This window comes from Siniperca chuatsi, linkage group LG7, assembly GCF_020085105.1.
Source record: "Siniperca chuatsi isolate FFG_IHB_CAS linkage group LG7, ASM2008510v1, whole genome shotgun sequence".
In the NCBI taxonomy this organism is placed as follows: Eukaryota; Metazoa; Chordata; class Actinopteri; order Centrarchiformes; family Sinipercidae; genus Siniperca; species Siniperca chuatsi.
In genome coordinates this window covers 11582883-11597244 of record NC_058048.1, presented here as the reverse complement: position 1 = coordinate 11597244, position 14362 = coordinate 11582883, and the positions used below count along the sequence as shown (strand labels likewise).

The window sequence follows — 14362 nt, the reverse complement described above, 5'->3', positions numbered from 1 at the left end:
ATTAAGAATATTAACATTCAATTTCCATAATGTTGTTTTGTTTGGGCAATCAAGATGTATGGTTAAGTATATAGCATTGTGATCTGACACATCTGCTATTCGGTTTCTGATCTATTACCCGGTGTCTATCTATAGTATTTATCAGAAAGTAGTCAATCCTAGAATGTACCTTATGAGCAGCAGAATAATGCGTATAGTCTCTCTCTGATGGATGAAGATCTCTCCAGATATCACAGAGACCTGCATCTTTAATTAGGATGTTAAGATTCTTGGATTTAATGTTTGTATATCTTTTAGTACTTGTTGTGTCTTTAGTATAATTCAAAATTGTGTTCCAATCGCCTCCACATATCAAAATCCCCTCACTCATTATTGTTATTTTGTCGAACAATGATTTAAAGAATGTTTTATCTTCCTCAGGGGGTGCATACACATTAACTAATGTAACAATAGTATTATCAATCCTCCCTTTAACGATCACATATCTGCCATATTTATCGGAACATTCCTCAGTCAATTCAAAATTAGCTGTGTTTGAAATAAGGGTAATAACTCCTCTCCTTCTGCTATTCTTGTGAGAGCTATAAAAGGAATTTATGTAACCAAACTTTTTAAATTTCTCATGTTCTTCATTTGACAAATGAGTTTCTTGTATGAATATCACTTGCATTTTATCTTTTTTTAATTTCGCTATTACCCTACTCCTCTTTATCGGGTTACCCAGACCGTTTACATTAATTGTCTCAATTTTCAGTTTACATGACCCACTCATACCCTGAATATATTATTACTGTAGACCCCACAAGTGAACAAGAACTAATAACGAGAACAAAAAACATTAAGAAATAACAATGATACAGGGGATACCTGTGACTCCAACTCAAAGGGAAAAATGTCTCTCCCAACTGGGCCCCGTCGGTAGGCCTAGGGTAATGTCTCCCGTAATGGGAGGGCCCTATGTAAGGTTTGGAAACTACTTCCATCCTAAATGTCCAACGTCCTAACTCCTTCTCTGGTGCCTCTCCTTCAGTACCACGAATTACAGAGGCCTCCTGTGTCGATGATGTAAACACTACACATCAGTCATTTTTTTTCCTTCTCTGAAACTCCATCAATTTCTCTTTTGCCCTCTGCGCAGTAGGGACTCTGTGCTCTCGCCGGGCGCGCCTCCCGCTGCCATCCCAAGGATTTCTGAAGTCGAGTCTCCATAGCAACTTCTTCAGTAACCGCCGTCGGCACCTCCACTTCAAGCCCCGCTTCCGCAACTCCATCCCAGCTTCGTGTGCGCTGCTGTATGTTCCAACGCCGCTCTCCCAGTGGATTCGTATGCTCGTGTAGGGTGTTTGGAAACGTACACCCTTTTCCTTCAGCACTTTCTTAATCTCTTGATATGCCATGCATTTTTGGACGATCTCAGTTGCATAGTCGTGGTCAAAATAAATATTTCTTCCATTTGACTGAATGCGTCCTTTTTTCCACGCTTCTTTGAGGATTAGCTCTTTAGTAGTATATTCTTGAAAATTTACTATAATTTGTCTCGGGTTATTATTGGGTCGGGGCTTGGCTGCGAAAAGTCTGTGGGCTCGCTGAATTTTAAGATCCAAGTCGGCTGGCAGAGGTAACTCCCGCTTGAGGAAATCTGTCACGAACTGCGTTACCGACTTTCCTTCCTCTCCTTCTCCTATCCCGAAAAGGCGAATGTTGTTCCTTCGCGATCTGGATTCGAGATCAGTCAGTTTGTTTTGAATACTCCTCTGTCGCTTAATGCTTTCAGTCAGCGCTTCAGTCAGTTCTACTGTCATGTCCTCAACATGCCCAACGCGATTCTCCGCTTCTTCCATTCTTTCCGTCAGGCCTCTCATTTCCTCCGTCAGGCCGTCAAGTTTATTACCCATCTCCTGTCGCAGGGTATTGATGTCCTTCCTTAGTTTGTCATTGTCCTCCTTCAATTCGGATTTAAGCGTTTCTATTGCTTCCAATATAGCGCTCGAAGTTTTGCTAGTTCCACCCGGGCTCGTGTTTGTTTGCTCGGTTGCGTTGCTAGCTTTTGTCGCGGTTATTGCTTTGTCTCCTTTAGGCATTTTGCGTCTTTTGGGCCTTTGATATTTCGAACCCCACTCTAATGCTTAACTTACTCTATTAATGGATAATATATCATCGAGTTTAGGTGGGTATTTTCCTTCAATCTCGGAGAGTGGTCACCAAACACGTCTGACTCGTTATGCCATCACCGGAAGTCCCCCTTTTTATTTATTTTTTATCTCTCCATAGACTATTAGTCCAAATAGCGCCTTAGACCCCAATAATAATTATTGTTACTTTGTCGTCCCACTGACCTCATCCATGGGTTTACATTATATTCAGCCCACCATTCAAAAAAGAAACACAATGCATGAGAACATTTTGGTTGATATCTAATCTTTGCAATTCAGATTCAAAATGGTATCATCGTATATGGGTCAAAATAGAATGGCTGATTTAAACATGTTGCATCAATCTGAAAAATGTTTGATAGACTTTTGTCTCATAGCAGCAAACCAGCCTTGAAGGAAAAGGCTGGTGATATTCTATATTTATCTTATTATCAACCAATCCCATGAAAAGACCAAACCCTCTGTGGCTTTCAGTCCCAAACCCTTTCGTTACTACTGAAGACGTAAATCGTTAAAAGTGGGTCACGAATATGTATCTCCCTTTTTTTTAAAAAAGGTTAAATAATTTACAGCTGGGCAGTGTAGATTTTAGCAAACGTTGCTCAAACAGGTGTACTTTAAATCAGACCATTTTCAGCTTCAGATTTGTTGCTCTACTATATCCTTTCTTTAACAAGGTAAAAGTCTCACTGAGATTAAACTCGTTCAAGAGTGACCTGGCTAGGAGAGCAGCATAAACATTGTTACAACAGGAACATCGTGCTGTCTAAAGATCCTTTGTAGTTTTTCAGACAGTCCAGATACATAATGAATGGAGACGCCGTTCCTTCTTGGTTCAGCCTTCTTGAACCAAGAAGGAACAGTGTCTGGACTGTCTGAAAAACTACAAAGGATCTTTAGACAGTACGATGTTCCTGTTTTCTTTAAACCAGGCAATACTTTAAGACAGAAACTCGTTCACCCTAAGGACAAGTTGCCCACACAAAAACAGAGCAATGTAGTCTACTCCATTCAGTGCAGTGAGGAAAACTGCAAAGAACGGTACATAGGTGAGACCAAACAGCCACTTTACCAAAGACTTTATCAGCACAGACGACACGCTAACTCAGGATTGCAGAGCGCCGTGCATTTGCATCTAAAAGCTACAAACCACACATTTGAAGACAGCGAGGTGAAGATTCTAAGTAGAGAGAAGAATTGGTTTGAACGGGGTGTCAAGGAAGCCATTTTTGTGAAGAAAGAGAACCCCTCTTTGAACAGAAATGGTGGTCTGAGATTCAATCTGCCCAAAGTCTATCATAGTGTATTAACACCTTGGTCATGCCAATCATATGCTAATCAGGCACTTAACAGTGATGAGGTAGGTGCAGCCAGAAAACAATAGGCCTGATTACTGATTACTGGGCCATCTTGGAAACAATTAGGTCAGTTTCAGGTGAAACTAGCTATTAACAGATACTCAGGTAGGTTCCTTCCTGAGGGCAGGGCTTATGTAACTCAGAGTAGCTTAAATTTCTAGTTCCCGTCCCATTTTTTCACAATTCAGAATGACTTCCGGATGGGAGCTGAAACGTCTTGATTCTGAAAACAGTGTCCAGATGACTACGACTGAAACTTTTTCTACGATAGAACACTCCTGGACGAATGAGGGACTACACCGTCTTATTGTTACAACAATAAACACAAACAATACAAACAGACAAATACAACTGTCACAAGCTACAAACGAGTGAACACAATATCCAGTTAATATGCAATACAAGGTCAAGGACAAACATCCAGTTATAATGCATAAACAGGTACAATTTCCTAAAACGATTTTAGTGAAAATTTAGGAGCAATCACATTGACCAAGAGTACTATTTTCTCGATCCGTTAATAGTACTCTTAGTGACTATTTCCAGCAGCAGGACGTAGCAAAACGTTTCTGGACAATAGTCCAGGGGAATAAGTTATATCAGGCTTTGGCTACACTTTAGTCTCATCAGTGTATTCTTGGTTTTGGTATTTTCATGGGATTTCTTTGACAAAAAAGAAATAAATAGTATTCCCAGACCTATCCTATCCTGTAGACTCCAGTTAACTTGTACTTGCCCTTAATCTGGAGAGAAAGAATGGACTGCAATGTAAAAACTATGAGCCAAACTCTATGGGGCAAAAATCATGGAGCTAATTTGTTAATGGAAAAATTAATCAAGGTATAGAGGCAGAGAATTATTTTGAGGTGGGCAGGGTCATTATATTCAGTTACATCCATACGACACACTCAGGTTTAAGTAGAAACAGATGAATGTTATGCATACATATGTAGTATGCATGAAGTACATGTATATATGGGGGCAGTTTTATGTGTGTGCATGTATGCTTTCATACCGTAGTTCTGGCAGTGTGTGCTGACACAGAAACAGGGGGTTCAAGCAGTTCATGTGAAAAAACAATGAAATGAGAAACCTCTTACGTCTCCAAACTAATCTAATCCATTTTTTTAAAACTTTGTAATCAATTTTCACATTTCCCCTCTCATCCTTCTCATATTCAGGGATTTGATGTTTTATTTTCATTCATGTCGTATGATTTCTGCTTATTTTCCATATCTCAATTCGATTTGCTTCTCTTGAATTACAGTAAGACTTCATGGCTGTCTTTTAGCAGTACCGGTCATCACATTTTCCATATTGAATCAGCTTAATGTGATATAAAACATGCAGCTAAATGCAACCAACACCAACTATGCTATGCTTAAATGCATTTGAAAATAAATATGTCTTGCATGTAGACAGATATACATATTTTACAAGACAGACATAAAATACATTGACCTGGGCAACAAGAACTCTGGGACCTTACACACCTGCAGACATTTACATGCACACATTCAACACGTCACTTCACACATACTTAATATAAATATACATTGGGCAAGTACAATCCTTTCATTATTCCTTTGTCTGAGCCATCTGCAGCAGTGAACCCCACCTATGGGGACACGGCTTCATTCTTTTGAACATATTAAGAACAGATAAAGCTCACACACACACACACACGCACATGGAACCAGACTCAAACACAACACGAGAGGCGATGATATTTTGATTGACAAGAGGGGATGTTATTGCTCCGCCTTTGGCCTTAATGTCATTTTAGCTAAGAGGCAGCCAGGAGTCACACACACACGTATGCACACACTTAAAACAAGAAACAAGACAAAAAATAACAAACTCCTCCTTTGGCCTCTGGTTAATTGATTAAATCTGAAAACGTGAATTAAATGTGAATAGACAATTGTTAAACACGCACGCACATAGATACACATTCATTCCTCATCCCATAATTGGTGCTTTGCATTTGCTCTCTTAGTATTAAGTCTCTTAATGAGACTCAACCCCCAAGGCACTTGGGATATGATGTCACAGGTGGTCTCAGCTGGATGATGTCATCATGCTGCTGGCTGACCTTAACATCTGTTGCTGACCCTCCGTCTCAAGGGATCAGGATTACACAGAAGAGTGCACATGTATACTTAATCCAAACATCTACACACACGTTGACACAAAAAATATCGTCACCGACTGTCGGATACAAACAAACTTCTTAGAAACACACATGTTCTAATGAGTGCAGCATTATAAACGGACACATATTGTAGTTTATACACATGTAGTTTCAATCATTTCTCTTTCGTAGTTTCTCATTTTTACACACATGTAAATTGAGATAAACTTAGTTTTGTACATTTTTAAGGCATTTGAGATGATTTGATCCCAAAGATTTGACAGTGCTGACCAAGGAATCTGATGTAATACCGTATGTTGTATATTCCATGTTAACTCTATTATTGATCTTGTGCCTCTGTACAGTGCACACATAAGGGAAAACCAAAGATTAAAAACAACAATTTGCCATTGGTAATAACAACATGTCCTTTTCCTTTGTATGCTGCTTTTTGTGCTGCTCCTGTACCCAACTGGGGTTGCATGTGCACACTATCCACCTTCTTTGCTTTGAGTGGTATCAGTCCTCTCATCTAACATCTAACATCTCATAAAATTATTACCAAAAATGTCTAATTATTGCATTAAAAGACAGACGCCAGTTACATCAGACCCAGCTGTGCTGCATACAATTCATTTTACATGCTTACACAGCTAAAAGAACATCCTTATTATTTTACTTTGTCTATATGGCATAAAATAAAAATGAAATACTAAAATGAAGCACTTCAAAAATAAACCTTAATTATTTCATGTTGATCACCATTCTGATCTACCAGATGATTTCCACATGAAGCACAGAAACTGTTGGCCCTTCACTGGTTTCTTTTCTTTGGCTGAGAGGTGAAAGTTCGTGGGAGGTGGCGGTGGGAAGAGAAGATGTTTTCTGATGGTTTACGAGACACAGTGTCCTTGCATGCTATGAATCACTCTGTAAATATGTTCCCAAGGTTATGTTTCCAAGTCCATATGTGCAAGAGAGAGAGATAAATACACAGAGAAAGACTCTGGTTCAGCTTGGGAATTTCAATTTAAGCTGTGCAACTTTTCAGCATCTGCTAAATATGAATGATTTTGACATTTTTTACACGTTTGTGTTTGTGACAGATTCAAGTCGAGGATGTGTGGCCAAGCTGTCCTTCTCCTGTCCTTTTAAGGGCCACTACTGTCTGTACGCCAAGTCCTGTTTCAACCTGACCAGCCGACAGCCTCATCTTTGGATACACATCATGCTGCTACATCTACAGGTGCACAGAAAACTGGAACACACAGCTGTAATGCACATAACAGTCATTGTATCTGAAAACATTTATACACATCCAGGACTATCAAACTCATCGTGTCAGAGCATTGAAGTACTCAATAATTCAATTCAATTTAATTCAATTAAATTTTATTTATATAGCGCCAATTCATAACAGAAGTTATCTCATTGCACTTTTCCTATAGAGCAGGTCTAGACCATATTCTTTATAATATTAATTACAGAGACCCAACAAATCCCTCCATGAGCAAGAATTTGGCGACAGTGGCAAGGAAAATCTTCCTATAAGAGGGCAGAAACCTTGGAAAGAACCAGACTCAATAGTGGGCAGCCATCCGCCGCTGCCGTGTTAGGTTTTGAGAGAGAGAGGGGAGGGGATAGGGTTAGGGAGGCACAATGCAAAGACCACGTATAATTTAAAAAAAAATGTATATAGTAGAATAGTAATTATAGTGTTAATATAATAATGTAAAGCATAGAGCAAGACTAAGAGTCTACAGCCATCCTAGCAGCTCTGTGTGGTTGTACTTTACTACTGCTTTAAGTTATTACAATTCATCCTCAGGGGAACATAAATGTCTGTACCAAATTTCATTGCAATCCATCCAACAGTTGTTGAAATATTTCACTCAAAACCACACATGTCGACCTCATGTTGGAGCTAAAGGAGAATTCAGGGGATCACCAAAGTCAGTAGGATTCATCCTCTTGGGACCATGAATGTCTGTAAATATTTCCTGACAGTCCATCCAATAGTTGCCGAGCTATTTCAGTCTGGACCAAAGTGGTGGACCGACATTGCCATCCCTAGAACCTAGCATGGCTAAAAATATAATATGGCAATTTTATCTTCCATAAGCTCTCTTTGAATGTGGTTCTGACGTATTTGGATGCTACTTTAATTTTTTGCTCTCTGAAGTTTTATTACATTGCATAGCAGAAGGAAATTTAATGCCCTTTTGAAAACCTTGACGCCTTTCCATTTAGCAGTAAAACCCTAAAATATAAGCTTCAAAGTAAATGTTGATTTCTGAAACCCTCCTTGTCATATTGGGAATCTATGAAGAGCTCTACAGTTGAGGAATATCCTGTAATACAAAATGTGGTTGCATATGTTTAAATGTGAAATTGCAAACTTGAGTAGCTTTGTTTTCCTAACCCTTTTTCCTATACTTTTCCTCTGTCTCTGTCCAAACCGTATCTTTGTTTTGTGTAAAAAAAAAAAAAAATGTTTTCCTACTGTTTTATTTTCTTTCTCTTTTGACCAGAGTAAGTCCAGTGTCCCTCTGTGCTCCAGGGACGAATGTGTCCAGAGACTTGCTTCTCTTTGGGAGAAGACACAGCTAAAAGGAGCTCACAGTTTCCCCATGGCTATGACACAGCACACCACCCCACACAGGAAGGTATTGGACCAGTGTGTGTGTGTGTGTGTGTGTGTGTGTGTGTGTGTGTGTGTGCCTGCTGCTTCCTCCTAAAAGCTATCTGTTTCCAGCAGAGGGGATAAAGTCATCGGTTGTGAAAAAAAAACACAATGAAACTTCAAGATAGGAAAGTGTCAAAGTTCAACATTCACTTTGTTTAAATATGGAGCTAAGTGGTCGCTAGGAAACAACTAGACCCACAAAGAAAATACAGCCGTCGTTTGTCTTTCTCTAAACGTGTGTTGTGGCAGCAATGAGATGGACCAGCTATGGCTACCATATGAAGCCTGAACATACCCAGTTATTCACTCACACACAAACACCAACAGTACACAGCACAGGAAGACTCATGCTGGGAGACACTCAGCGGTTCAAACATGGTCGTAAACTTCTGCTTTTACTGTCTTCACTGTATCAGTCTCCAGTAAAATCTCTGATTTACCTGCTCAGTCACCAGTAAAATATGCTTTCTGCTGATGTAAAAACTACACCTGCTAAACAATGTAGCTCCTCTAGCAACTATGCGTGAGAGGCACAAACTGGGGCCACGGTTAGCCAGTGTTCTGCTTTCTATACTTGGTGCGGCAGCTGCTACCATAGACCGGGGGGTTAACGTACGAAATATACCTCAGAGTCTGTTGTTGTAACGTCAGTCCTCATTTGGGGACGTAATGTATTACGTCCATGTAAAGTTTCAAAACAACCTCCCAACAAAAACAGACTGGCAGAAAATGTCTATATCTACCATTAGAAAATCTATATGGAGTAAATTATTGATACTGTTAGCTAACCACAAATGTCAGTGTCAACACTGCAGGTTTCCCAGTAAAGGTAACCACTGCCTTCACATGAAAATGTATTTATTATGAAGCTTTACACATGTTAGCTTACTGCTGCAAATTATCAGGGCAGAACATAAGAACTGTATTTAATGTGGATTTGTGATGTTTTTGCAGATATTCAATAGGTTCAGTTTTGGTACCGATACCGATCCAGTGGACCTGCTAAGTACACAGGGTAGAATAACAGAATGATAGACTTTTAATGACTCTCTTTGCTTTAAAATGGGTTTAATCTCATTTTCCAGGGAGCACCACGAAAAACCACAGAGAGAAGAAAATTAGGTTTTAACACAAGAGAGGGAGGAAGAAGGTCACGACCTTTTCCTCCATCCATATGTTCTGCATTTCCTATTTGCTTTCTTTCCGTCTTTATTAGTCCTACAGCTTTACTCCTGTCACTGTCAGCCAATCAGAAACACATGTAGTGGAAGATGAGGAGAGAAGAGATGCGAAGGGAGGAAAGCTATGATATATATTAGACAGAAAAGGTTATTGATTATGTCTGTAATGACAGGGAGATTTAAAGGGAGACTATAGGGCTTTATTAGCCTTCAGAGATTTAAGATGGACTGATGTACGGCCTCTGACAATTCAGTTTACTAGTTTTATGACACAGAGATAATAGAAAGCACGTGTAAGTGAAGATGAGAGGGATGGACGGAGAGAGAGAGAGTTCCATGAAAGTACCTGCATCAAAGATGAGCTCCTGAATACAACTCAAATTTGGACCTAAAAAAGTGGGACATTTTGCAAAATAATCTTCAGAAAGGTCTCTAAAGAAGAGGTAATGACAAGTGCAGAGACACAGACTCTCCCTGCCAGTGTCCCAAACCCCTGCCTTGCCTCTGTCCCACCCTCTCTGCTCTGCACTCAGCCTAACAACACCCTGGCACCTGCTGATACATCCACACAGCCAGCTGCCAACAGCCAGCTCTGCCCATCCCAGCTTCCCTCCACTCAGCCTGCAGAGGAAGCCGCACAAGTGGCCCTGCTGGCTGACTCTAATGGGAAATTCCTGGACACAAACAAGCTTTTTCCTGATAAAATAAAGCTTTTGAAAACAGAGACCCTCAATGCCTGGTGATCCACACAGGAACAAATGACCTACACAACCTCCGTAAAGACACTGCTGAGGCAGTGAGAAAGATGGCAGAGCAGGCCAGTAGGGAGTTCCCTGACACCTGCATTGTGGTCTCCACCCTGCTGCCTAGGGCAGACACCCCTCCTCATGTCATCTGTGACATTAATATGGAGATCAGAAGAGGAGGTGCCACCTTACTACTAGGAAAAAAAGAGTTAAAGAGTCTTTCAGGGGTTAACAGCTTAAGATAAAACTATGATTAAACTTAAATGATCCCCACGAAATTGGAGAGCTGCACCATCATTGTGTTTATCACAATAGACATAAATCAGTTCGAGGAAGGAAAGTGAAGGGGAGATTGAAGGATGAAAGAAAAGGACATTATATAAAAAAAGGGCAATATTCAGGAAAAATACATGCAGGCACTGAGTGATAAAAGAAAAAGGGAGAGATAAGTGTCAAACCTTAAAGAGAAGAGAAGAAGAAAGAGGTGACTGGGGATGTAATGAGGAGAGAGGATGGTGAGAGTTTGATGGATGGATGGATTAGATGGAAATTGAAATAAAAGAGAGTGACAAAAAAGGAACATGAAGGAGAGAAAGGAGGGATGAAGTATATATGATGAGATGCAATCGAAGAGGAAAGGAATAGAAAATAAAGATGAAGGAGGAAAGTTTGGTGAAAAGTGGAGATTACAAGAGCGAAAAGATTATTTTAAACAGCATAAGAGAAAAAAAGAAACAAAGAAATATTCAATTCCTATAGAAGAGAGAGTTAAGAATAAAAAAGTTGGTTAAATGAGAGGAAAGGACAAAAGTATTATAGGAAAAGCAGAAGAGACACAAAATTGATATATGGAGAGACTGAACACAGACGTGACCATGCAGAATGAAAAAGACAGGAGGATGGTGAAATTGAAGAGGGGGAAGCTAAATTGGAGGAGGAAGGTGGACATAGATAGAGGGATTATAATATACAGGAGGGGATTGTGAAGAGGTAGTATAAAATGTTTACAGAGGATGTGGCTAGAGAAAAGAGGAAGAGAAAGAGGAAAAGAGGGAAGACATGATATGATGGGAGACTGAGATAAATAGAAGCCTGAGAGGGGAGATACTTGACAAGTATTGTTTCACCTTTTGTCTTTCTTTTGCCCAGAGGGCGAGTGTTTGTTGATATAACTGGTGGAGATAAAGTTTCGTGGAGGGAGAGGATGGAGGAGAAAGGCTGAATACCAAGAGATAGAATAAAGCTAAAGACAGAGCTAAGACTGAGATTAGATAAAGACATTTTGGGAAGGAGAAGACAAAAAGGGGCAGGATGGGAAGAGGGAAGAAGAAAGAAGAAAGCAAGAGCTAAAGTAGAAGGACTTACAGGATGTGGTTTACATGTGAGGATTGTTGCCTCTGTCTGTGCCTGTTTGAAATAGATTATAATGTCAGGACCCCTGTTTTTCTCATACATTTATGCCCAGACAGGCCTAAAGATAAATGTCAAGAGAGACATAAATCAAGTCTGCGCCTTGTTTATTGCCTTCACCCACCTCCACTCCCCTTTTCAACAATCACTCCCACTTCTCATCAACTCACCTTTCTCCTGACTTACACTCCCCTCTCTACTCCTCTTCCTGCCTCCACCTCCCACTGTCCTTTCTCTTTTTCTGTCTCTGGTTAAGTTTATTCAGGAAACCTGCAAAAGGCTTCTCCGTCTTCTCTTGTCTCCTTTATCGTCCTCTCCTTTTGTCTCATCCCATCTCGTCTTCTCTCCTTTTATCTCTTATTGTCTTGTCTCCTCTCCAGGTTCAAATGAACTTATACAACCAGACTAGCATGTAGTCTAATTGAATTTAGACGTGCACTGCTTAAACGTAAAACTTAAAATTGATTGTGTGCCATATCTAAAGTTATTTAATCAGTTAATGAAGGATTCTTAAGAATGTGTATAATAACACATCTGCTAAAGAGCTGAGATGTTCTCTCCTTTTCCATAAATAGAATAAACTCAGAATGTGTTTATTTTTGTAGTGAATTAGCATTTTATCCAGAGTCGGTTTGAACGGGGCGTCAAGGAAGCCATTTTTGTGAAAAAAGAGAACCCCTCTTTGAACAGAAATGGTGGTCTGAGATTTAATCTGCCCAAAGTCTATCAGAGTGTATTATCACCTTGGTCACGCCAATCACATGCTAATCAGACACTTAACAGTGATGAAGTGGATGCAGCCAGAAAACAATAGGCCTGATTACTGATTACTGGGCCATCTTGGAAACTATTAGGTCAGTTTCAGGTGAAACTAGCTATTAACAGATACTCAGGCAGATTCCTTCCTGAGGGCGGGGCTTATGTAACTCAGAGTAGCTTAAATTTCCAGTTCCCGTCCAATTTTTTCACTATTGAGAATGACTTCCGGATGGGAGCCGAAACGTCTTGATTCTGAAAACAGTGTCCAGATGACTACGACTGAAACCTTTTCTACGATAGAACACTCCTGGACGAATGAGGGACTACACCGTCCCATTTTATCCAGAGTTTTAAAAGAGTACTCCGTCGATTTAGCCTTACTCTCCTATAACATTGTTGGACTCATGATGGACAATAAAATCAAAATCAATGCAGCAGAATCAGTGATATCATGTTTTTTATTCCACGGATTCTTCTACCTAGTTAAAACCTGACGCCTACATTACCCACAATGCAACTTGACCACCAACAGCTCAGTCAAAGAGATTCAGGTGTGTTACAAAAGTAGCGGCTGTTGTAGCCTCGAGCCGCTAGCCTCGAGCAGACGTCTGGTAGCCTCACTTCTTTCTAACTCCACACCACCAGATTTCTTTCATTTCCAAACTTATAGTCTTCAGCCCCAATCGATGCTGACTCAAGTGACATCACTTAAGGCAATTTATCAGACTTCACAGAGCTCCCTCGAGCAACAAAAAGCTTTATGCAACTTTTTTCACATATGTAGTAGTACTCCTGAAGACCTGTAAACAAACTTCTGTAAAATCGTTGGACAGTGGAATTATCTGCTATCCCACTGACTGATCTGTTTCTCTTATTTCAGTAAAATAGCATTTTAAAACTGAATATGAGAATAGAAGACTTGCAGATTCAGTACAGCTCTCTGTCCTTGCTGTTGCAGTCTGCCTGCAGCCGTCGTCGGTCATGTGCAGTTACAATCTTGCATCTTGATCAAATTATAATGATGATCTACAAACAGTGACAGAGGGAGAGGGGGGTGAGGTGCATAAAGAGAGGTAGGGGGCTTATTGACAGGGCAAAGGGGTTACATGAGGATAGACGGATTATATTCAGAATCACATAATCCAGCCTTTGTTTCTTCATCTCTTTATTGAATCCACCTCTCTGGTCCTGATGAATCAAATATGGGATTGTTTGTCCACATTATCCTGTTGCCCGGCTGCAAATTTGTCGCTCTAAACACAGCGACTTCAGACTGTATTTTGAGGTTTTCTGGTAATGGACTCAGGAAGCAAATGTACATATGTACTATGTTACTCATTTCACTTTGATAATGATTCATTTCTCATTGTATTATGCTGCAGATTTGGGCTCTGATCTGTTCTCTCTCACACGTTGCTCAACTTCTGAGTCACAGTCTGTCTTTCATCATCTTTCCGCTCCTGTGTTTCCTTTGCTTGTTGCTTTTTAGAGAATAGATGATTCAGATCAGCTTTGCTTTGTAATCAGTAAACAATGTTGAAACTATTTTAATGATCTTGGCATTTGTTTAGACATTAATTGGATTGTCTAATCCAGAAAACACTCTTTTTTTATTGTCTGTCTGAAAGCCAAAACTCATTGGAATGAAGATTACTGTAAAGTTCAAAATTATTCAATGAGTAAATGTCAGGAGCAATTCCTGTTTGTCAGCGGCAACATTGGCAGTTTTTTCAGGCACAGTTTGACTTTAACAACTTTTGGTTGTGTAGCGTTACTTCCTTGAATGAGTATCCTGGATTAAACTTTTTGTCTGTAAGTATTCAGACCCTTCATTTAAAGCAGCTGTAATCGATATTTTTTTGACAATGTGACGATGTTAAAGGGGTTGCTCGTATCACCTGTCACCTGAATCTGCAGCTCCCCTCGGCTTTATGG

At 40.0% G+C, this 14362-nt stretch overlaps 1 protein-coding gene across 7 annotated transcripts in view; it reads left to right on the top strand.

Moving 5' to 3' along the window:
* Window positions 1-14362, top strand: part of veph1 (ventricular zone expressed PH domain-containing 1) — an 86216-nt gene that overhangs the window by 53841 nt on the left and 18013 nt on the right. For 6 of the 7 annotated variants that reach the window (XM_044202682.1, XM_044202679.1, XM_044202680.1 and 3 more), the window contains 2 exons: window positions 6752-6891; window positions 8177-8311. In XM_044202682.1, the coding sequence (XP_044058617.1) occupies window positions 6752-6891; window positions 8177-8311 (275 nt within the window). Of the gene's footprint in view, window positions 1-6010; window positions 6059-6751; window positions 6892-8176; window positions 8312-14362 lie in introns of those variants that run through there. The other variant, XM_044202686.1, reaches the window with a different exon arrangement.